Source organism: Megalobrama amblycephala, linkage group LG20 (genome assembly GCF_018812025.1).
Source record: "Megalobrama amblycephala isolate DHTTF-2021 linkage group LG20, ASM1881202v1, whole genome shotgun sequence".
Classification (NCBI taxonomy): Eukaryota; Metazoa; Chordata; class Actinopteri; order Cypriniformes; family Xenocyprididae; genus Megalobrama; species Megalobrama amblycephala.
In genome coordinates, this window is record NC_063063.1 from 17,533,196 (window position 1) to 17,558,859 (window position 25,664).

At 37.4% G+C, this 25,664-nt stretch overlaps 1 protein-coding gene across 1 annotated transcript; it reads left to right on the forward strand.

Moving 5' to 3' along the window:
• Window positions 1–313: 313 nt before the first annotated feature.
• Window positions 314–19,355, forward strand: glud1b (glutamate dehydrogenase 1b). The gene is made up of 13 exons (XM_048171331.1): window positions 314–917; window positions 6,136–6,216; window positions 6,387–6,442; window positions 6,825–6,888; window positions 7,855–7,949; window positions 11,506–11,685; window positions 13,726–13,863; window positions 13,971–14,108; window positions 14,201–14,281; window positions 14,366–14,489; window positions 15,318–15,409; window positions 17,887–17,949; window positions 18,316–19,355. The coding sequence occupies exons 1-13, from the start codon at window positions 521–523 to the stop codon at window positions 18,433–18,435; spliced, it is 1,629 nt and encodes a 542-aa protein (XP_048027288.1). The 5' UTR covers window positions 314–520; the 3' UTR covers window positions 18,436–19,355.
• Window positions 19,356–25,664: the final 6,309 nt, after the last annotated feature.

Below are 25,664 nucleotides of genomic sequence, written 5' to 3' on the forward strand. Positions count from 1 at the left end.
AGTCTTCATATATATATATATATATATATATATATATATATATATATATATATATATATATATACACACATACATACATTCTCTTTGCATTTGCAATACATATAAAAATATGCATCTTTATTAATGTTTTCAAATGAAAAGTCATTTTGAAAACGTACTATGAGGGTTAAGATGTTAATGTTATAAGTGAGCTTAAATAACAGCAATAATTATCATAAATTAATGAATCAGATAGCTGGAAGAAGAGTTTTAAAAGTAGCGCGTACGTTTTCTCCTCCTCCCTGACACGCCGTGACCTTCCGTCTGCTCGCGCGACTCCTCCAAACACGCCGCTGCCTTTTAAAGCGCGAGACGGCATGAGCGCTGTCACTTTGACACTGGACGAGACAGGCTCAGGAGCTTTCTTTGTCTCGTTCATTTACCCCCCTTTTCGTTTCCCTTTTTCACCTCGTCGATAACCCATCATCCTTTAATTTCTACTTTCTCCATTGTAGCGTAACTTTCAAAGCCCCTTGTCGCCATGTACCGGTATTTTGGGGAGCTGCTGACTCGCGGAGCGGGTAACGCTCTGGCCTCGGGATGCGTCGAGTCCGCTCTGCCGGCTTCCTCATCCTTGCTGAGGGTGCGTCACTACAGCGATGCCGCTGAAAAGGAAGATGACCCGAACTTCTTTAGGATGGTGGAGGGTTTCTTCGATCGCGGTGCTGCTATTGTCGAAAACAAGCTGGTGGAGGACCTGAAGACCCGGGAGACGCCGGAGCAGAAGAGACACCGTGTGCGGGGGATCCTCAAGATCATCAAGCCCTGCAACCACGTCCTGAGCGTGTCCTTTCCCATCAAGAGAGACAACGGAGAATGGGAGGTTATCGAGGGTTACCGGGCACAGCACAGCCAGCACAGAACTCCCTGCAAGGGAGGTAAGAGATATTTATTTTTTTATATCGTGCAGTAATAAGGCATTACAAATCAGTTTGCTTGTCTAGTGTTTGCGCAACATAAGGTTTCACAGCGGTTTCGGTTTGCAGTTGTACGTTCATGTTGACGTAATGACTTGCAAATCTATTCTTTTTTTTTAAATTTAAAAAAAAAAAAAAAATATGTTTGTACAATTTGAAACATTTGGCTAGATTTGACTAGACCCCCTGTCAATAATAAATCACCTTGACACACCTTGCACCTGCACAGGTGTATGTAGCCTATAGGCTACCTGGGGACAGAAGCCAGGCACTGTGGGCAGGAACTTAAGATTTTTTTCCTCCTAAATTCAATTTTATTTTTCTCAAATACTGCTTTGCATTTTAATTTTTATAGCTTTTAAATAAATGAAAATAACAAGTATTTTACAAACATAACAAAGTGCTTCAATACAGAGCATGACCATATGATCCAAAACAGAAAATTGTATATAAAAGTAATAAAAGTTTCGCAGAACACATCTATGGCTGAATCACAGCCTGATATTCAGTTCAACTGCACTCTTGCTTGTGTTTTCTTTAATTATAATAATAATAATAATGTTAATACTAAGTTAATGTGCAAGTTTATTATTACTATTACACCAAATATTCTATTTTACTTTACAATAATAATAGATTTTTGTCTTTATTTCTTAAATTTTCATGTCCATTTAAGCTGAGATTTTGTTACTGATGGAAAAATGAATGGAGAATTTTGTGTTTCTGTGTGCATTAGTCAATTACTTAAAAAAAAATTGTATTAAACTTTGCATTCCATATGAAATAGAAAGGGAAAATCATATGGCCCTAGCAAGACTATCAGGCTTTAGTGTTCCTTGTGTGCCTGGTTTTGTTACTTTTGTGTTTTGATATCTGTGGTTTCTGTTTGCCCTGCCTGCTAGACACGTTTACACTGTAGGTCATTAATGTGAACAGCCCTGTTTCAGCTGTTTATACTAACTTGCAACTGATTTTACCCTCATGCCAAACAAAGGAAACAAGTAGTTTCAAGTCAACTGTGTTTTCATTTACACAAAGGATCATTAATTTCATTCAGTTAGGTTTATTCATGTTAGGTTAACAAACGGTGCTAGCTGATATGGAGGAGGTTTTATACAATCTATATTGTTTCAAAAGCATAAGATGTGATCCATAAGTATTTACTACTTTCTGTGATTTAATGAAATGCATACTCCAATGGAAGGGGTTTACACCCAAAGCACATTGTAAATCACGTGAGGCCCACAGCATCACATTCATTCTTAACAGCAGATGTTAAGGAGCAGTGGATAATCAAGAGATTGAGGCCTTACAGAGTGGGAGGGGGAGATGTCATCGTGGCACTGCATTGTGGGTGATTTGTGGGGTGACGTATCGTGAGAGAGTGTTTTTAAGGGTGGATAGGGGGGTAGGGTTCAGGCGCTCTGACTCGTCATCTGCTTGACAGGACCACTCATTTACACATAGTGTTTGGAGACATCTGATTCACCAGTGTGTATTTAAAGGGGTCCTTGATTTATGAGTTCACTTTTTTAACTTTAGTTAGTGTGTAATGTTGCTGTTTGAGCATAAACAACATCTGCAAAGTTACGATGCTCAAAGTTCAATGCAAAGGGAGATATTTTCTTTTACAGAAATTGCTTTTTAATGACTACAACAAACAGCTGGTAGGGACTACAATGAGCTTCTTCCTGGGTTGGTGACATCACAAACCCCAAAATTTACATAAACCCTTCCCTGTGAACACGCAACAAAGGCTGTTCAAAGGCAATTCAAAGCTGGATTTGCACAAAAGATTAACATGATGGCACATGCTAGTCGATGAGTTGAATCAACTCCACAACAATTAACATAACTTGTGTAAAATCACCATTCTGAAATGTCTAGTTTCATTCTAAAAGTTGTAACTTCTTCCTGAGTCTCTCCAACTCCGGCTTGAACAATGTAAGGCTGAACACCGTTACTGACAATCATCATTTTGGCTGTGTGAGATTCTCCACCTTTGTTGTTGTTGAGCAATCTACTAGAAAGTGGGCCGGGAGCAGCAGCTCATTTGCATTTAAAGGGACACACACAAAAATGGCATGTTTTTGCTCACACCCAAATAGGGGCAAATTTGACAAGCTATAATATACTATATGTGGGGTATTTTGAGCTGAAACTTCACAGATGCATTCTGGGGACACCTGAGACTTGTATTACATCTTGTAAAAGGGGCATAATAGGTCCCCTTTAAAGTTGGCATGAAATTAAATTAATTATGTCTATTTTGCAAATGCATGTTGTAGATATTATCATAACTGGACCTTCCAGTGAAAATTACTTAGTTTTCACTGGTAACATATGCAGGAATTCTCGAATAATTTTTTACCACTATCTGCCTCCATTTTGAGTGCAGCGTGCATATCTCAAAATCCAAACATTGCATATAGAACCAAGTCCCCATCTCATTCCTTCATGATTTTAACTAACCCCATCAGTGTGATTCTGATAAGACCAGTGCTAATAATCATCTCAGCACAACAACCTTTTGATGCATCATTTTCTCTTCCCAAACCATTACCAGCTAGCAAATTTGTTACATTTTTGAATGTCATTCGTAAAATATCCCTACAAATATTGCATTTGGTGAAAGGTTCCCCATTTAAAGCTTGCCAGGCACAAAGTGGAGCACCTTGAGTAAATCACAATGAAAACCAGCCAATCAGAAACACTAGCTGCTTGTGAATCATTTTGCACATTCTGGTGGCTTGTAGTTAAAATTTGCACATGTTGCACAAATTAGCAAAATGGTCAACATCAGTTGCAGCACTTTTAATCATTCATGAGACACAGACTCTTGATCTCAGCAACTATCACTAACAAAAGTGCTGTGATTAACATTATCTATGTGTAATAGACAAGATTAGGTACACATTACAAAGTACAAGAGCAATTCAGCCAGCACACACTGTCAGCTAATGGCTATGTGCATTTCATCATCTGTTTCATCAGCCAAAGTCGTGCACGTGAATGTCAGAATCATTGGATCAGCAGAAATGTTTTGGCTGCATATCCTTTATGTGCAAGAGTAATAGGACAAAAAGGATGGCGTGAGTCAGACTTGTGCACATCCAGGTTATGATGAAGCACATTTGGAGTCGAAAGGGATGCTGGGAAAGGTCTCCTGTGTTTTGTTTTTTTTTTTTCTTCTTTTTTTTTTTTTCCCTCGTCTGTTAGGTGCAGTAGGTGATCTGTGCTGAGTCATTCCTCCTTTCAAGAGCTCCTGCCAGCTCTCTCGCACCACTTTCCCCTCCCCTCTGTGTGTAGACCATTTCAGCTATAGCGGAAAAAACACATCTGTGCAGCTGGCGAGCTATTAAATGCAGACAAAACGACGCCTAGAGGGGCTGATTTTCTTATTAATTTTTTTTTTCAGCAATAAAATAAGCATCATGTTCGGTGGTTCATATCTGTTAGCCTGTATGTTGGCAGCTTTCTCACTTGTATTATGAATATTGAATATGATTAAACATTAGAGCACATAATTGGCCAGGCATCCTCATCTGCATTTACAGAAACATTGTGAGCAAATCAGTCTTTAAATATCACTAATTATCCCCAGTCTCATTTTCTACTGCTTTTGCAGGATGGCAGTGTGTCATTTATGTTAATTGTAAAAGGGATTGATACGTCTGCCAGGCTGTGGCAGTGCGTGCTAGAGACAGACACACTCGTTCACACAATCAATCAAGATTCATGATGCAGCCCAAGTCAGTACAGCCTACACACACACACACACACACACACACACACACACACACACACACACACACACACACACACACACACACACACACACACACATTCTCATAAATACACAGGACTCCCCCAGCACACATGACATTCAGATACCCTTTACCTCTCCAGGTCAAACAGAACATTATGTACTTCCATGTTTTTCCTTTTATCTTGTGTATATGTGGATAATTTGTACTGTCCTTTCTTGTTATGTTATGTTATATGTTATATTATATTATATTTTATTGTGAATATTCATGCAATCCTTATCCAGCAATCATGAATGAATGGAAATTCATTGGTCCAATGGATACCTAGTGTTTTTTTGTTTGTTTGTTTGTTTTTTCCCAAATATTTTGTTTCTTTTTGCAGTGTATTTTTAATCTTACATGATGTGCATTATTAAGGTGTGGTCACAAATTTTGCATGCAAATATAGGTTCATTGTCCATTGTCAACAGCGTATAAAGCAGAAGCTCACACAGTAGTCACTTCTGCTGGTCAGTAAGGCAAATGCGCACGACCAACCTGAAATCTGCGCGGGAAACTTTTTTGCCCTCACGTTAAACTCCTGAATGCACACGTTAATAAAGAAATGACTGGATTTAGTCATTTTTTTCCATGCAACGCTAAATTTGATTGTGCATTTCAATGTGTCCCTTTGATTACACAGATAAGCAATAATGAAGATCTACTTGCAAACCTGATTCATTCATTTATTGACACATTTATTGTTGCATAATAGGACACATGGTTTGTCATTTAAAATCATAGTGCGCTCAAGGTGTGTGTCACGTATGTATGTGTAGCAGTATGCTTTATTACTCTGTGTCCGTTGAGGTTATGTCCGTGACTATGACTTGCCGGATTTAGGAAGCCAACATAAGGCGCCAAAGAAGGAAGTGATGGTAGCACCTGTCTTAATGGAGTGTGACCAGAGCACACAAGTTGAGCTGGAATTTTAGCTGCATAGCTGGAAAATGTGACGTGTGTCCTTAGAACATGATCTGGTGAACCCATGTAAAAGTCTAAAAAAAAATGGTCTAAGCTTGGTTTATTACTAAACTGCTTTGTTTGAAATTTAACTAGTCTTACATATGTTTTCTTGTCTAATTATACACAAAAAGTGACAGAGTCGTTCATTAAGTCTGACATTTTCTTGTCCTATTCTGTCCCGTTTATCTTCAGTCAATTCAGCATGAAGACACAGCTTGCAACACTAGCCAAGAGTCTGTATAGCTTCAAAATGCCTGTTTGTTTAAGCCCATTGTGTGTTCTTGGTGTTAAATCCTCATTAGTCAGTAGAGGAAAGATCTACCGAGGCTTTAGTAACCAATTGACTCTTTGTATTAGCTGTGATTAAGTTCAGTTTCATGGGTCCTTTTCCTTTTCTTTTTCAGGTATCCGATACAGCATGGATGTGTCTGTGGATGAGGTTAAAGCTTTGGCCTCCTTGATGACATACAAGTGTGCTGTTGTGGGTAAGCTTGTTTTTTTTTTTTTTTTTTTGTTTTTTTCCTCAACATCTAATTTGGGTGAATTTTCCACTTGGTATATTGCTTTAGGGCTCTCTCTTACACTCAAATACATTGTTTTTAATAAGTCGTCGAGTTGAAGACTCCTAGATTACACATTATTTATCTTCTTCTAGATGTGCCATTTGGCGGAGCTAAAGCTGGAGTGAAAATCAACCCCAGGAATTACTCTGTAAGTACCCAACATGCATGTATAGACTCTGAGCACTCAGACTCCAGAAATAACTCTTTATCGTGTCGGTTGGCTGTGTTTGCCTTTTTCATGGGCTCGATGAAGTGGAAACACGTTTCATGCCATCAGTCCTCCTTGCTCTTTTAAATGGGCCTTGCTCCCTGATTGGATGAAGGCCTGAATAATGTAGTCCACAATATAAAGTGTTTCAGTGTACAGCTGTAGATCTTTGTTTATGTTTGTTCTGTTTATGTCCTTTTTTTTTGCTTTTATGGCTATCATAAGTTATAAGAGGGGAAAAATAGTGTTACATTTTTGCTGCAGAGAAGCATTTTTTGATTTACATTTTATTTTATTTTATTTTATTTTTTGTGCCGTTCAGGATAATGAGTTGGAGAAAATCACAAGAAGATTCACCATTGAGCTGGCCAAAAAGGGATTCATTGGTGAGTTTGATTCATTAAGCAGCAGTTTTCAACATTGATAATAAGAAGAAATGTTTCTTGAGCACCAAATTAGAGCAGATTGGAATGATATCTAAAGGATCATGTGACACTTAAGACTGAAGTGATCATGCTGAAAATTTAGCTTTTACATTACAGGAGTAAATTATATTTTAAAATATATACTTTTTAAAAACTGCATATTGTAATATTTTACCGTTTTATTATATTTCGATCAGCCTTGGTGCACATACAAAACTTCTAAAAACATTAAAAAAAAAATTACAGACCCCAAACTTTTTAAAAGTAATGTGAATACTTAAATAATTGTAAATATTACAGTACACCACTTAAAATATAGTTCTGTTTATGGTCTTAGCAGATGCATTCTTTCAAAGCTTATATGTTTCTGACAATCACTTAAGCATTATAGAATACCTTTTGTGATATCACTGCATTGCAACAAATCTGGAGATATCAGGAAATCCTCATTGAATTATTAACTTCACTTCCCTGGTCTTTTAACCCGGAAGAGCTTCAGTACCCTGGTGCTGTCAAAAATAAGCCACGCTGTGTGCTTCTCTGCCCCCACTGGAGCTGTTTTTGGAAATGTATTCCGGGTGTGAGGCTGTCCGCGTAACTGTTTATCTGGATGCCTTCCTGTTTTCCCTGGCCAAAGCAACTGGCACTGGTGTGGGGGGAAGGGCGGTCCGCTCTCACAGCGTCAGAGTGGGAACTGAAACCAGCTGTCCATTAAAAACAACACAAGCTGCCTTCTCAGATCATTTGTTGCGTTCCATCCTAATTTTTCCCTGAGATGTGCAAACAATCGAGCATTCATATTTAAGTACATTTAGCGTGGTTCATGTGCCTGCTCACATGACCACCGTCTGCATTCATAACACAATTACAGCTGACAAGTTGTAAGCAATTTCTTCTCCCTCTCCCTTCCTTATTCTTTCCATTCAGGACCTGGCATTGACGTACCCGCCCCTGACATGAGCACCGGTGAGAGGGAGATGTCCTGGATCGCTGACACCTATGCTAACACTATTGCCCACACTGTAAGCAACTGTTTATCTCTTCTAATGCTTTATTAAATTATTATTAATGCCATATACCCATAAAACTCTGAGGTTTTTACACTTGTAGTTGAATGCCTAGCCTCTTTTAACAAAAGTGAAAGATTAAAAAACATATCCCATAATGGGTGTTTGAACAATAAGCACAAAAACAATAGTCCACAGAGATCTTCTATAAGTTGTAAATCTCTTTCATCTTTTTGTAGCTTTATCAGGAACCTTACACCCTTTGTTTGTCTATCTTTGATAGTGTTATGCTATCTATATGACAGACTGTGCAGTGTTTACCTTTGTGCCCTAATAAATGGATAAGTCACAGCTTTGTTTGCTCTGACAATAGCAACCAGTTTGCTTTCTTATTATGTATGTGCATATTTTAGTGTTTTTCCTTCTTGTGATATGATTTTGGATGACAGCTGGGTCAGTTGGAGTATGAAGGTGCCTGAAGCAGAAACAGGCTGCAGATTGCCTTGGAATTACAAAAACGGCCACACTTGTACAGATTTTCACTCAGTCTCCGTATTTGCTATGGTGCTTGTGGTCAGGGTTATTTCTCCTAGAGGGCTCTCATTATAGTTACATCATCCCCTAATGCAGCACTAGCACTATCACCATGGCAACAAAACAATGGTCATGTCTTGTACTTTTTTTATAATTTTAAATGGGAGGGTAATGACTATGTTAAACAATATCCAGCTTTACTAATCCTGAAAAGACATGTAAGGGTCTTTGGATGCCAGATTGGACAAGAGTCCAGTCACATCCAAGCACTATGACACTCTGGAAACAACTTGACCTAAGAATACAGCATTTTATGTAACATTACCTTTTTCTGTGGCCTTAATGTTAGATAAGAGATTATGGCCCATAACAAATAAATCGATTTATTAAATTAAATTCAATTAAATATCTATATTTTTAAAATAAATAAATAAAAAAAAAAAATTGAAAAAAAAAATCAGTTTTTTTTAAAGCTACAAGTGAATTTAGGTGTTAATATACAATATGAAAAATGAATATTCATTTTGAGATTTGCTAAAGATTACGTATTAAATAAATGTATTAAATAATGCTTTAAGTGAGCATTAGATGACAAAAATAAATCAATCTGTTTTATTTTAGTATTATTTATATACTAGTATTTTATTTCAAATGAGCTTTTATTTTTATATTTTCAGTTTTCATTTAAATTTTTAATGTGCTCATTTTTATTAGTTCTTTTATATTTCAGTTTAGCTCTAATTTATATTTATTTAATTTTTATTAGTAATGAACGCGGCGCCAGTTTCGTTTTTTTCCTGTAAGTAGAATAGGAAAGGCGTAGGACATACAGCATAAGCGTTTTGAAGAATGCGGAAACTGGAAGTACGTTCAAGGCGATATTTTGTGTTTGTAAAGCATATACATATGTATTTTTTTTCGAAAATGACAGATCGTTTTGCTAGATAAGACCCTTATTCCTCATCTGGTATTGTTTAAAGCCCTTTGAAGCTGCACTGAAATTGTCATTTTGACCTTCAACCGTTTGGAGGCCATTGAAGTCCACTGTAAGGAGAATAATCCTGGAATGTTTTCATCAAAAACCTTATTTTCTTTTCGACTGACAAAAAAAGAGATGAACATTTTGGATGACATGGGGGTGAGTAAATTATCAGGAAAAGTTTTTTTAAAAGTGGACTAATCCTTTAATGAATTTTAATAGTTTTAGTTCACTAAGGGTATGTTTAAATGACAATGATGTACTACTAAAATGGAAAAGTTTTCATTTTCCTTTGCAAATCGCGTACGGAAAATTGCATTTTTTACTGTTGTCAAAAGGATTCCCGTTCACACAAAGATCAACAAAAAATACTAAAACGCTGTATTCTTCTGCCAGTCCAGTAGATGGCAATGTTACTTTGTAAAGAAGCACCACACCCCTATAGACTGAACATGTAATATGCATGGGCATGACATCACCATTTTCACAAATTCACATTTTTGTAGTTTATACGGAGATGATAATGGTGTTGTTTTCACAACTTAAACTTGGAATTCCATTTTCAAAAGTTTGTATTTTCATGCCCCCAAGACGCCGTTGTTGTGTAAATGAACAGCCAAAACTCATAAAAAGTTTTCCAGTTTTAGTTGAAAACGGTGTTGTGTAAACAGCCTCTAAAACAACACTGGTCTAAATGTAAAAAATAGGGGAAATGAGCATGAACAATGAAATATCCAATACAAACCATTACTGACAAATTAAAAATGGTCTCGCTATAATAAACGTTGCTTGGTGTTTCAGACTCAAGGGAATCTCTGTTTGCAAGGGAACAGTAAATAATTTGACGTATCAGTGGACTGGAATATAGTTGAGTTTATAAAGGGCAATAATCACTAATACTGCACTCTCAGCAGATTTGTGCACAGCGGCAGTCGAGGGAAACATTGAATAATCTTTGACTCGGACATGCAAATCATCTTGATGGAATGTTCAGCAGTTGGTGCATATGATTTGATAGCTTAAGTTATATATACACTGTATATATTACATGTTTATATGTTTGGAGCTATGGTTTGGTTTGAAGGTTAATTAGGTTGCTGTATGTTGTCCGTCCCCTTCAGTAACCACTGCTGTTCCATTTGCTGTTGTGTGTCATCTGTGAGTAGAGCACAGGTCTTCTATCTCACTGCTGTTCCTCATTCAGTGACATAAATAGGGCTACAGTAGCTGCCCTTGGGAAGGCTTGCAAGTTGCATTTGGTGTGTGACCCCTCTCACGTACCCTTACCACAGCATTTGACCCCTTCACATCAATCCAAGAACTCTGGTTGTCAGAGTATCACATGTTGTCCTCATCCTACCCACTGAACACCCCTGATTGGTGCTTGTTTTTGGATGAGGAACAGGCAACCACTGTTGGCTGAAGTGTTGTTGAGAACCAAGAACTGCCTTTTTTTATTATTCAGAATGGGTTTCATTTAAAGAAAAAGAAAAAAAATTCTGGAACTGAATGTTTTCCATTACATTCAGTTCCAGAATTTTTTTTCTTTTTCATTATTGGTTCCACATTAATGTGTACTTGAAAAAAAAAAAAAAAAAAAAGCTTGTGTATCTTTTATTTATTTATCTATCTATTTATTTATTTTATTTTATTTTTTAAAGTTAACAGAAAAAGTATTGTTTCGTGGAATAGGAAACATGAGTAAATATTTTAATTATTTTAAAATATTTTATTTTTTATTTTTATATTTTCTGTTTTTATTGTAATTTTGCTGTCATTTGTATTACTTTTTTTTAAATGTCTATATAATTACATTTTTCAGTTTTAGTTTGATATTTTGTACATAAAGTAAATGTAAATGAGAATGCCTTAGTGACTAACTGAAATAAACGTTAAATGAAATAAAATCTATATTTTAAAAAAACAATTTATTTCAAGATTTTTTTTTTTTCATTTAACTGTAATAATGCTGTTTTGTTCTTGTGCATGTGTAATTGTGGTAGAAAATATAACACACTAATATTTTTTTTTTTGTTCTGTTTATTTCTGATTCTGTAGGATATCAATGCCCACGCCTGTGTGACTGGTAAACCCATTAGCCAGGGTGGCATCCATGGCAGAATCTCAGCCACTGGTCGTGGAGTCTTCCATGGCATTGAGAACTTCATCAATGAAGCCTCCTACATGAGCAAACTGGGCCTGACCCCTGGATTTGCTGACAAAACATTTATTATTCAGGTACATACATAGAGGACTTTTTGAAGAGGTTAAACTGACAGTTGCAACATATATTTGAATAATTGGCATATAGTTTTTCTATACAATACAATAAAATTTCACTGGTAGGGTAAAATAAAATCAAATTTCTATCAAATAAAGATGTTTAGGAGAATGTCCACGCTGATCTTTTTCATACAGTGAAAGCGTATTGTGACCAGGAACAGTCAAGCTCCAAAAAAAAAAAAAATTAAATAAAAGTTTGACATCACCTAAAATGTTTCTTACGTATGACTTCAAGAAGCCTTTCAATATTGTGCATAAGTCATATGGACTACTTTTGTTATTTTTGGAACATGACCGCCGCTGGTCAAAATATGTTTTCATTTTATGGAAAAAGCATTGTTAACATTATACTTTTGTGTTGCACATAAGAAAGTTATACCAGTTTTGGAGCGATATGAGGGTTAGTAAACGATGATGGAATTTTTCATTTTTGGCTGAAATAACCCAGTGACAGAATATTATGCTGACTAAATATCAGTTTTGCTGACACAAAAAGGGAAGAGTTAATTATATGTCAGCATGTAGTACGTCTCAGTTCCTTTGAATCATGTGCCGTAAGAATCCCACTGCAGATACCACAAATAACTGCTCTCCATTGCAGCTGTGAAATTTGTTGACTTTACTATGAACCTGTGCTTTTATTCTCTAGGATTAAGATTTAGAGTCTTACAAATAAAGCCGAAAGTGGTTTTGTTGCAGTCTTTGGGTTCTGATGAATTTCAGTCTTAACCACAATGTGGTCGAGACTCCTAAAATCAATCAGTGCAGCCCAGACATCAGGGGGAGGGGATTCTCATCAGCTGTTGCTCTGGGATTACCGTCTCACAAAATTACAGTTTTCTTTTTAAAGATTTACTGGCATGTGTAGAGAAGATGCTGTCACGTGTTATGGATTTAGAGCAATGCAGAGAAGAGATAGCCTAGTCATTAGTATGAAACAAAGCCCCAGGAGAGGAATTGATTACATAATTCTGTTGCACTGAGTTGGTATGACTGCTTCCCATTTGTCCTTTTGTAGTGTGAGCAGCCATATGCATTTCCCCTTTCGACATGCACATGACAACTTGCCAGAAATGCCTTTTGATGTGGATAGAAGATAAACATTTAGATAAATATTCAAAGGCTCCCAGATATTTAAGTAATTCTTCTGAAATTGTGACAAAGCTGCATGTTTTGTATAAACTGAAACTAGGAGTATTGATATTAATTATTAAATTAATTAATCACAATTCATTTTGTGACCTTGGAAGTTTCAAGAACTGTATACTCTTCAATTAAAAACAAGTTATTGAGTAGGAAAAAGAAATATTTATTTTACTATTTTTATTTCAGAATTTATTCATTTTTACTATAATAATATTATATGAAATATTTTTTTAGTTTACATCATGGTTTTACATGTTTTTTTGGCATTTTAATTTAGATTTGAGTTTGATTATTTTGATATGAATAATAATAATAATTTATTTAAATACTAGTATTAATAGAGAGGTGCATGAACGACATTAAAACCTGGAAGACTAATTTGCAGCTGGTTCCCTTGATATTTTCCTATGGGGTTTTATAATGTTTTTATTATTATTATTATTATTATTATTATTGACATGCATAAGGTCAGTGGTAAACTTGATGGTAACTAGATTTTGTTCTACAACTTAAAATTTACATACACCAATATTGAAATCGTGAATTTTTATGCTGTTATGTTTATTTAATTAGATATGACAGTTTGGGGTGTGAGTATGTAGTTTACATTGTAGAACAAAATGTTAAAGTATAGTCAAATTAGGTTTACCAAAGACCTTATTTTACTATAAATTGAAAAACCCCATATGAAAATCTTGAATTAGTCTTCCGGGTTTTGACGTCATCCCTGCCCCTCTCTATGTAGAGCCAATGCAAACCACAAGGGGGCACCACTTCCACAAAAAAAAAAAAAAAAAAAAAAGAGTTTTGTAATCACAAGTTCACCTAGATTTGTGTCCTGTCATGCAGGGTTTCGGCAATGTGGGTCTGCATTCCATGCGTTATCTTCACCGTTATGGTGCCAAATGTGTGGGAATTGCTGAGATCGATGGCAGCATCTGGAACCCCAACGGCATGGACCCCAAAGAGCTGGAGGACTACAAACTGGTCAGTTAAGGGTCCATTTACAATCATTTTTCTGAAACTCTAGTGAGAATTTGCCCTTCTTTCTATACTTGAACTAGTTTTTGAATATGTTTGCGCTTTGTCTTTAGCAACATGGTACCATTGTGGGCTTCCCCAACTCTCAGCCGTATGAGGGAAACATTCTGGAAGCTCAGTGTGATATCCTCATCCCTGCAGCTGGAGAGAAACAGCTGACCAGGAAGAACGCTCACAATATCAAAGCTAAGGTCTGACATCAACAGCATCATCCAGTTGAGCTGGTTATGTTTAAATGCCCTTGTTTAAATGCTCATGTTTAAATGATATTTTATGGATTCAGATTATTGCTGAGGGTGCTAATGGTCCCACTACACCAGATGCTGACAAGATCTTCATAGAGAGGAACATCATGGTCATTCCAGTAAGAGAATTTTGTTATATTCTCTCAAACTTTGTCTTGCTCCAGGAAAACAGAAATAGGAATAATTTATTTCTTGATGTGCAGGACATGTACCTGAATGCTGGTGGTGTCACAGTCTCCTACTTTGAGTGGCTAAAAAACCTGAACCATGTCAGCTATGGTCGCCTGACCTTCAAGTACGAGAGGGACTCCAACTACCACCTGCTGAGTATGTTTAAACTTCCTCCAGCAGCCCTACAACATCCTATAGGCTTCAGTCACTCATAGAGTAGCAGCTTGAATCAATAGAGGTGGCGCTGAACTTGCATCATATGAATGCATTGGAGACATCATTAAAAGCTATTGTCTGCTGACATGCATCTTGATCTTTTCAGAATGTTCTCTGTAACACCCTTAGTGTTCTTGTTTTTCCCTCGTGATTCCCTTTGCTTGCATCACTCCCTCCCTTTTGGCATTTTTTTCTTAGCATGTAGACTGTTTTGACGCCCATTGCACAGATGTCCGTTAATGTACGGTTTGCAAACTTTGCACCACCCCTGCTATTGTGTTCTATATGTACTGTTCACATGACCAGGCTCCTCTTTCTCTCCTTGGTTATACCAATTAAATTGACAACCAGATGTCAGATTCTGCTAGCCCTTCAAAAAAAAAGAGTCATTAATGTAATTTGCTGTAATTAGATGGGATTGAAGCCAGAGTAATGAAGCTGCTTTTGAAGAGTCATTGACCTAAAGTAATGTTGGCTTTTAACATTACAGTGTGATGGTACTGATTTCAAAAATAAATATAATTAAATAAAGGTATAAATAAATGATCATAAATAAAGGTGACTTTATTTGTGGTCCCTTTTAACACAAATCAGCACAGCACAAAAGTCAGCTTTATCAATTACAAAGCATACATTTAAAAAATGTTTTAAACGTTGATTATTTTAGTGACAATTTGCACCCTGAAATTGTGCTTTTGTGCATTTTATTAAATACCACTCTTACAACCTCTTGATCAACTTGTTTATTTTTTTGGTTCTTTCTTCCAGTGTCTGTGCAAGAGAGTCTTGAAAGGAAGTTTGGAAAGCAGGGCGGCCCCATCCCCATTGTCCCCACCGCTGATTTCCAGGCCCGCGTAGCTGTGAGTGTTCATAACGTTTTACCTTTTTTGCTTTGTGTGCATTTTTTTGTTTTCTATTTAATTAATAAATTTTTTAAATGTATCTTTTATTTATTTTTATGTATTATATTTTATTTATTATTATATTCTTCTTTTTTTCTTATTTAATTTTTTTATATTTTTGGCATAATTATTTCAAATCTGTTTAGTCAATTGTTGTGGTAGCAGCAAAACAAAACAATAAATGGGTCGTTGATGAATAAGGTTTTTAAAAGTGTAAAAAAAGCAAAAAAAAAATATAAACATAATGGAAATATAAATATAAACATAAACATAATATAAATATAAACATAATGGAAATATAATTAATTTTGAAGTTTTATTAAGTGTTAACAATGAGATTGTTGTTTTTATAATCAAGTAACATTGCTTTTGTCATTTTTTTTTTTTTTTTTACAAGAAGGACAAATTTTGTCACCAAAAAGTCATTCAGGTTGAACAAAAATTTCGGGTTTTACTGAATGACACTTTTGGTCATACCGAATGACGATATTTTCAAATAATGCTAACAGGTTGATATCTAGCTAGCTAGCAAAAGGACAATTAAACATTTTATATTTAGTACAAGTTTTTAAATTTTACAACATTTTCCATGTTTTATAGCGGTTGTACCAAATTACCTGATATTTCGGGACATGCGTATGAGCAAGTGAAAACATAAATTTTTCAAATAGTTAGTTACTTTGCTTCACAACCATGTGGTCCTTTGCAGGTATCTGAATGATGTCACATCCTGTCACATGATACTGACTGCATGATTTGATCCAAAATGGTCCCTTTATATTGGTTACTCAAAATGACAATATTGAAATTCATTTTTCCGGACATTCTTTCTAATAACAAAGCAACGACTTCTACACACAATGTTGATATATGATGTTATAAAATCATGCCAAAATAAAAAATATATACATTTATTAGGGGTGTCACGAGATCTCGTGGCACGAGATCTCGCGAGACTAATATGTGACGAGATTTCTCGTCGAGGCGACAAGTAGTCTCGTGATGTTGTTGCCATGACAGAGTGTTAGGATGATTGAGAAAGAATATGCCACCTCTACGTTTACATTACGCCTCCACTGTAGTTTTGCTTTGTATTTAAATAAAAAACGTTTAATTCAGTTGGATAACGGTTGCCGCCGCTCCATATTTACAGAGTTACGCGCGATCGCTAAAAGTGAAAGTAAACGCGCGTGCGCATTCAAACGCGATTTCAATACCCGCATTTTGAAAGCGGCTCCCTGATGAATGCAAATATCTCTCAATATTAAAGCTATTTTAGGCTGGGCAGTGTAGTTGTAACCATCTCTTAGCTCTGTATCAAAGAAAAAGTTGGTCTTATTTGCACTTTTGAATATTGAGAGAGTGCGATTATGGTTGCACTTATTGTAAAGTGTTACCATAAAAAAAATAAGTTTCTCTTAATCTTATTAAGCACAAACAATAAGGTTTCATTTGTTAACATTAGTTAATGCACTGTGAACTATCATGAACTAACAATGAATGACTATTTTTATTAACTAACATAAACAAAGATTAATAAATACTGTAGCAAATATATTGCTCATTATTAGTTGATGTTGGTTAATACATTAATGTTAATAAATGAGACCTTATTGTAAAGTGTTAACATTTTTATTTATACTGTTTTAATTTCTATGATCAGTTTGTGGAAAGGAGTTCAGTTAGGAGGTCAAAGGTTGTAGAAGCTCATAAATCATGTACAGTAAGGCCTAAAGAGACTGAAATACAGGAGAGAAGTCAGTCAGTTGAGTTTGTGGCAAAACCTTTTACAGAACTTGAGTATTGTTGTCTTTTACTGCATATGATAATTCATACTAAGAAAGTAGAACTGAAATGACATTCATTACGAGATGATTAGTTAAAACATTTCAAATACACCTGCAGAATATTTTTTCTAGTCATGTATTTCGCCATTGAGGATTTCTTAAAAATAGTGTGTAAAAATCTTGTCTCGTCTCGTGAACTCAATCTCGAGTCTCCTCTCGTCTCGTGAGATACCCGTATCGTCACACCCCTAACATTTATTACATTTTAAGATATATTAATCACAAATGAAGTGGCTGTATTGGCCTTTGGACGGTTAAACCGAATGACCTTTTGACACTTCAAAGTCTTTAAAATACCTTTTATATGTAGCAAAATATAATTAAAACCTTTTGGATTCGATAAAAGAGATCTAGTTGTACTTCCTTAGGTACTTTGGATGTCATATCTTTGTGTTTTATTATTATTAAGGCTTTTGGACAAAAAAAATTACCCGTCATGTCATTGACTCAAATGTATAGGATTAGATTGGATTTAAAAACATTGATTTTATGTGCCTTGTGAACAAAGCCTTGGAGTTTTCTTCAAGATGCAAATCTTAACTCTCAGGTCATGTTTGTGCATTAATGTAATGTGTTTGTGTTTGACAGGGCGCCTCTGAGAAGGACATTGTGCACTCTGGTCTTGCCTATACCATGGAGAGGTCGGCCAGGGTAAGTTATTTTCTTTTAATGTCATTCAAAGGTTTTGATGCTGAAATTGACGCCCATAGAACCACTCAGTTATACTGCCTGTAAAACAACACCAGGTAGAGCAGGAACCACCCTTTACTCCACCTCAGCTGCTTTATATCAGCACCGTCTTGTTGTGAACCGGTTAAAGGCTAATTTTAACTTGTCCACAATGTTCAGCCCTAGCTTCAGGCATATTTTAGTCTAGTGCAGTATGATCACCATGCAAAGAAAGCCACCTCGCCCATTGCACAGATGTCGTTAATGTTTATTGATGCTCTTTCTGCTTTGTAAATGTGCTTTAATGTAGTCAGACCTGTATTCATGAAGTAATATTTTCCTTTACAGCAAATTATGCGCACGGCAAACAAGTACAACCTGGGCTTGGATTTGAGGACGGCAGCTTACGTCAATGCCATCGAGAAGGTCTTCAAGGTGTACAATGAGGCTGGCCTGACCTTTACATAAATGACACACAGTTCCCTTTGCAAAAAGAAGACAAAAGCACCCATAAACCTCTCGAATTTCCCCCTCCAGCCTTTTTAACAAATGAAAATTTACCCCCATCTCCTCTATTATAACACCATCACGCTGTCATATCTTAAAATCTCCGTCCTCATGACTTTGAGAACTATAAAGCGGTTTCTTCTGTTCTGAGGCTGCAGGTTTCACTGCTTTGCTGTATATGATGTGGTCTCAAAACAAACTGGCACCAATATTCAGGTTTCTCAAGTGTTTCTTGTTGTAACTTGTTTATTTTGTCCCTGATTTTTGTATTGGTCTGTGGTAAACTAACGTGGTCCTCTTCAAATGCAGCTGATTTTAAATGTATGTTGATTTGTCATATTGGACCTGGCTTCCTCTCTCCTTAAAATATCACTTCGACATGGTGCGTTTTTGTCCTCTGTCATGTTGCAGTAGGTTTTATTTACTTTATTCTTATTGTTTGGTGTTGCAAACCATTTATACATGGTTATTGCTACAGTAATGAAGAGTGTTAAAGATGCCTTACACCTGTGAGCAGGAGTTTTATACTCAGAGAAATTATTTTCTTTGTCACTATAATTCATGTAGTGCATCACACAAACCCAGACATGTTTTGCCTCATCTCAATGTTTTGACCTAGAGATGTAATGAAGTTCTAGCTAACAATGTGCAGTTCATTTAGGTACAGACTTTTTTGTATCCGAGGCAGTTCATACCCCATAACTTTTAGAGATCTGCTAGATGTTAGCATGCGGCTAATGTTAAACCTAGAGGGCCCGGGGCACTTGTGCTTAAATAAGAGCTGGAAGTTGCTCACCAAGCTTATCTGCACCCATATCTGGAACTATGTTTTGGAAATTTACATTGCCTTTATTGTTGAGAATAAAACAAACTATCATTTATTTTCTCTTGTATTTTGTTTCTATTTCTCAGTGTCACCAAAATACTACATATATAATTAGGAATGTGGTATTATAATATATCATATATCAAATTTATTAAGAATTTGAAGTTATTATTCATATATTGTTCAGTATTGTTTCTATAAAGGAAAATGAACAGACCTGGAATTATTAGGTTCAGCAGTTTTATGGCAATATTTCAATTATAGAGAATAGGGATGAATTTTAAATAATTGAACTATGGTTGGAGCAAATATTGCTAATTAGCTGGCAGCTAACTGATAGAGAAATATTTGAGGTATTATTTTTTGGCATACTTTATCTTATAAAAAGTTCAAACAAAATGAATTCTTGGAATATTGGCGCATTCAAGTCCTGGCAAGTTTTACGAGTTGGGAAGACATAATGACATAATGGCACGTTCAAGTTCAAACCTGTGCGCAATGTTTTGCTACGGTTTTTGGGTTGAATGACATGTATCCAGAAAACGGTGTGAAACGGGGTTTGAGATACATTTTCTATTGTTTGGTGGGTGTGTCAAAAATGTCAGCACAATCAGCAGCAACATGTATATAAACCACGCGGTATTAAAGAGACAGCTCGCACAATGGTTCCGAGTAAAGTCGTTTACAAATGTGTCCGCTGCAGCTCGTTATACACAACAATTAAAGACATTAGAAGAGATGTTTGTCGTAAGTGTTTTATAGTAAAAATATAGCATTATCAAATTCTTCAAAAAGAACACAAAGAATGGCCTTCTCAGCTGCCATAGTTGCAACTCTTGCATCATCAGAACAGGGTGTTTCGTGCAATGTTTTGTCGGAGCTGAACACAGCCCAGTTGTATTCAAATCACTTTAGTTGAGCAAGACAGCAAGATTTCTCCAGTCATCTTCTCTTAAAGTCCCCCTGTAGTCAATAATTTTATCCCTTAAAACTCATCTTTGATCACCAAAATGACATATTTAAACTTTCTTCATGTCTTAAAATAGCTTGAATGTAACTCCACACCCTTTCCTCATTTAGTATACGCTCTTCTATGAATATACAAATTTAGCCCCGCCTCCAGTCACTCGCACCAGTTCAGAAATCCACTTGTTGATGTGATTGGTTACAAGGTAGTTTGTGACATCAGAAACATCAGCGATTGCAAATGTAAATGTACAATACTGTTTTGAGCATGCAACATTGCTAGTTTTATTTTGAATAACAATAATAGTTAAATATATTTTAACAAATTTGTGACAAAGAAAATCCTGAGTAAATCCCTATTGTAATAAGGAATTTTTGGTGCCGTTCAAGTGCTTTAGAACTCTTAAATATGATCTGTCCAACATGACTCGAACGTACCATATTTTTTAAAGAGGTAGTCCAATATCCCTTTAACTAACCAAAACCAGCTCCTCCAGGAAGTGACATCATTTTGGTGGGAAAACAACAGAACAAACATAAGTGAGTGTTAGCAATGTATTTTATTGATTCTGTGATGTTTCTCTGAAATCATTTTAAACATTTCAAAAGATGGTTAAAATACATAAATTAACTTAAACCTGTTCAAACTCAATCACTAATTGAGCAATGGCTCTTTAATTCTTTATTTTCATCTAGCATCCAGTTAAGTGTATTGCCATTGTTCAAATAATAGTTCACTTATTTTCATAATTTATTTCTGAAATTGTTTTTATACAAAGTTTCTAAAATGACAACAAACATTTTTTAAGTTTGAGCTCAAAAAGGTACTGCAAAATATACAGAAAGTTGTCTGCTTCAGACATTGCCTATTTCTAGATGACAAAATGTACAGCTCCTGGAGACACATATTATTCAGTGCTGAAAGTTAGAAGATAATTGCAGAAGGATGGGGTCCAGTTAGCATACAGCGAATGAGTGAGAGAGTTCAGGTTTAAAGTATCCAGGCTCACTTGAAAAGGCTCTTCCCAAAGGACAACGCCTGATCAGCAGCCTTATCGGTCGCAGCATCTGTAGCAGCTTTGCCGATCGCACCGCTCAACATGTCACCAACGCCTACACAGACAGAATGCATTGATCAGAGAGCTTTGAACTGGATGAATATGATAGTGGAAGAGTTGTTTAAGATTATTTTCCCAAGAGCTCCTTTCAAAGGAAAGTAAAATATTACCTCCTTCCGCTTTCTTGTCTTTTGCACCTTCTGGCTTTTTCTTGTCTCCTCCGATTATTGCTCCAACTTTCTCTTTGGCCACCACAGCTGATGCAACATTTACAAGAGTTAATGATCTTGTCTATACATGTTAGGTAAGGTTAGCTGTAAATTACAGAAATTACTAGCATGCGCCACTTGCAACTAAATTACATTTGTTTTCAGGCATCAATTAGAGGTTACTGTAACCTTGCATTGAACTTACCAGCCTGATCGATTACCTTGTCCACCTTCCCATCCGCTGCTCCCTTGATGAAGTCCATGTTTCGTGTCTGATGTCAGTCAGGAACTGCGTGTGCATCAGAGACGTGCGTACTTATAGGCTGTTGTGTTTAACATCTTTACACACACCCCCAAAGTGTTAAATGAACACCCACTCAAACTCACCCACCTACCTGGCATTCTTTAACTCTGTCACTCCATGTCTGTATTGCTCTTCTTATACATGAAATTAGTATTCAGAGCTGAGAAAAGTGTTTCCAACAATCAATTTAATTGCTAAAACAAGTCATCCAACTTCAACAGTAACCCCCTCAGAGTCAGATATGTATATAGTGTTTGTACTGTAAACAGGGCATGGCATCAGACACATTAGAAGTACTGGAAATACAAGCTTTCACTGTTGTTGGAGGAGAATACAGGGTTGTGTGACTCATGAAGGAAGCAGCTGAAGAATTTATGGGCCAAAATGAGTCAATCAAGCCGAGCTAAAAAGTGTTTTTCCGCTGATTGGTTTGGCTTTTGAGAATTACAGCATCTGAACACTCATTTGTGATCATTTTCCTTATGTCTCATGCCTTTACTTAAGAATGTGTTTCTGTTTGGTGGATTTGTTGAAATTCAGGTGCAAAGGAACAGACACCTCCAATGTGAAGTGGAGTCCAATAGTCTGATGGCCTGTTCACATCTGATCACTTCACTTTTTTTTACTAATCAGCAGTGTTGCCAAGTTTGCGATTTTCCTGTGGAATTGGGCTACTTTAACACTGTTGCCGCGGGTTGAAGCAACCCCAAATAACATGATATTTAGCGGAACACAATTTTTGTCTCAGGCTAGTTTTGAGTAGCAACTGGGTGGGTTTTGTTGTGAAAACCTGGCAATTCTGCTGACCAGATAACTGTCTGATTTATCATAATGATTCCATTTACACTTGGCCACATAAATGTCTACTTTTATAGCAAAAATATAGCATATCAATTCTTCAAAAAGAACACAAAGAATGGCCTTCTCAGCTGCCATAGTTGCAACTCTTGCATCATCAGAACAGGGTGTTTTGCAACGTTTTGTCAGAGCTGAATGCAGCCCAGTTGTATTCAAATCACTTTAGTTGAGCAAGGCAGCAAGATTTCTCCAGTCATCTTCTCTTAAAGTCCCGCTGTAGTCAATAATTTTATCCCATAAAACTCATCTTTGATCACCAAAATGACATATTTAAACTTTCTTCATGCCTTAAAATAGCTTGAATGTAACTCTACACCCTTTCCTCATTTAGTATACGCTCTTGTTACGTTACAGAAGGGTCGGACACAGAGATTCACATGTAAGTGTTGTTTATTAAAACCAGTGAGCATAAACAGCAGTGCAGGAGTGAAGTAATGGCAATGATGATGAATGTTGAGATGAGTAGAGATAGTTACATTCCTTTCTGTTTTCAGATGAATGAGTCTTTGGAATGGCTGGAGCTGGAGATCGCTGGAGACAAAGGAGCACTCACACATGGATGAAGGAACACACAGGGAGAACAGGAGACACTGGAGACAGGTAAGTAGAGAGCAGGGAGTCCTTGAGGTAAGCATACACGTAAGTATCTGCAAACGAGACCGGACATGGAGTGCTGTGTGTGAGTGCTCTTTGTAGTGGTGTTGATGAGTGCGTTGATGAGGTATTCAGTATTCTGGTGATTGAGTGCGCTGTGATTGGTGAACGGTGGAGCCTGATGTGTCTGTGACAGTACCCCCCCTTCCACGGCCCGCTCCTGAGGGCTGAGGACCCCGACGTCGTGGTGGTCGTCCTCTTCCACGCGGGGCAGGTCTGTCAGGGTGGCTGTCGTGGAAGGCTTGAAGCAGGTTGGGATCGAGGATGTCGTTTCTTGTAACCCAGGAGCGCTCCTCAGGGTCATAGCCTTCCCAGTCCACGAGGTACTCCAGCTGACCACCACGGCGCCGGGAGTCCAAAATCTCATGAACCTCGTATGCTGCGCCGTCTTCCAGGATGAGTGGAAGGGGGGGTTCGGCAGCTGTCACGTCAGGCCCTGTGGAGACAGAAACAGAAGGGTGGTGAGGTTTGAGTAGTGAAACGTGGAATGTAGGATGAATACGATACCCAGGAGGAAGTTGGAGCTGGTAGGTTACCGGGTTGATCTGCTTGATGATAGGGAATGGGCCAATGAACCTGGGACACAGCTTTTTGCAGGGCAGACGCAGTCTGATGTCCCGTGTAGACAGCCAAACCTTCTGTCCGGGCTGGTATACTGGAGTGTTGGAATGCCAAAGGTCAGCCGTCATCCTGCGTCTGCACAGGGCTCGTTGCAACTGATGGTGTGCTGAGTCCCAGACCCTCTCGCTCTCTCGGAACCAGTAATCCACAGCTGGTACGTCCGATGGTTCCCCATTCCAGGGGAACAGTGGGGGTTGGTAACAGAGTATGCACTGGAAAGGAGTGAGTCCTGTAGTCGGTTGCCGTAGGGAGTTCTGTGCGTACTCGGCCCAACCCAAGTACTGGTTCCAAGAGTTCTGGTGGTCATGACAGAAGCTACGGAGGAAGCGGCCGATCTCCTGGATCTTCCTCTCCGTCTGCCCGTTCGACTGAGGATGGTATCCTGATGTCAGACTGATGGCCACACCTAGGAGTGAATGGAAAGCCTTCCACACATGAGAGATGAACTGAGGTCCTCTATCGGACACAATATCCTCAGGAATTCCAAAATACCTGAATACATGGTTGAACAGCAGTTCAGCAGTTTCCATGGCAGTGGTTAATCCTTTCAGTGGAATGAGACGACATGACTTGGAGAAACGATCAATGATGACAAGAATGCAAGTAAATCCATCAGATGCTGGGAGGTCAGTTATGAAATCAACTCCTAGGTGTGACCAGGGTCGATTGGGAACGGGCAGAGGATGGAGCTTGCCGGATGGTAGATGGCGTGGGCTCTTCGAGATGGCGCACTCCCTGCAGCCCTGCACGTACCTTCTGACATCGGCTGCCATGCTTGGCCACCAGAAGCGTTCTTTTAGCAATGAGAGGGTTTCATTGACCCCCGGGTGACCAGTGCCAAGTGATGTGTGGGCTGAGTGGATAGTTGGAGTGCGTCGAGTCCAGGTGAATGTAAAGCAAGCCAGGCGGGCAACCCGGCGGAGGGTTCGTGGAGGCATTGGAGGAGGGAATGGTCTCTTCTGACCATGTTATCAGGCTGACGATGAGGGAGCTTGGAATGATCGACTCAGGTTCTTCAGACTTTTCTTCTGGAGCATGAAGACGAGAGAGGGCATCAGCTTTCACGTTCTTCAAACCTGGACGAAAGGAGATTGTATAATTGAATCGGGAGAAGAACATGGCCCAGCGGGCTTGTCTTGGATTTTTTTGCAGCACAGAGATATTCTAGGTTCTTATGATCTGTAAGGACCAGGAATGGGTGTAGCGAATTAACTCAAAGGGGAAATATTAATAATTATTAATAACTCAATATGATTTATTATTTATGATTAATTATGAATATGTAAGTCTGTTAATCAGATTTACTGGATATAGCTACATTAATCTTAATATTACAATCAATTAACCTGTTGTCCAGGCAACACTTAGTGTTGATTGTTTAACAATTCTAAGAAATGTTCATTTCCAGGTTATGGAAAAATAACATTCTTATCGCACCGTGCTACTTAGAGCATAGGTTCGGGGTCTATATCACTTAAGAGGCAATTCATTAGCAGATGGAGTGAGAACCAAACATGTATTGTGCACAGTCTTTATTAACTAACTCACAAACACAAAACTAAACTAACAAACACATAACATAACATAACATACACAAAAGGTTCACACACATATGTAGGTCAGAATGAGTAATGATAGAGTTGAACCGGAAGAGGTACTGTTACTAGAGCTATAGGAAAAAGTCAAAGACAATC

Bases quoted from the DNA above. Each gene is read 5' to 3' on its own strand.
- glud1b (XM_048171331.1), top strand. From the start codon at position 521: ATGTACCGGTATTTTGGGGAGCTGCTGACTCGCGGAGCGGGTAACGCT. The intron at 14,109-14,200 runs GTCTGACATCAA...TTATGGATTCAG, and splicing joins CTCACAATATCAAAGCTAAG to ATTATTGCTGAGGGTGCTAA. The intron at 15,410-17,886 runs GTGAGTGTTCAT...TGTGTTTGACAG, and splicing joins ATTTCCAGGCCCGCGTAGCT to GGCGCCTCTGAGAAGGACAT.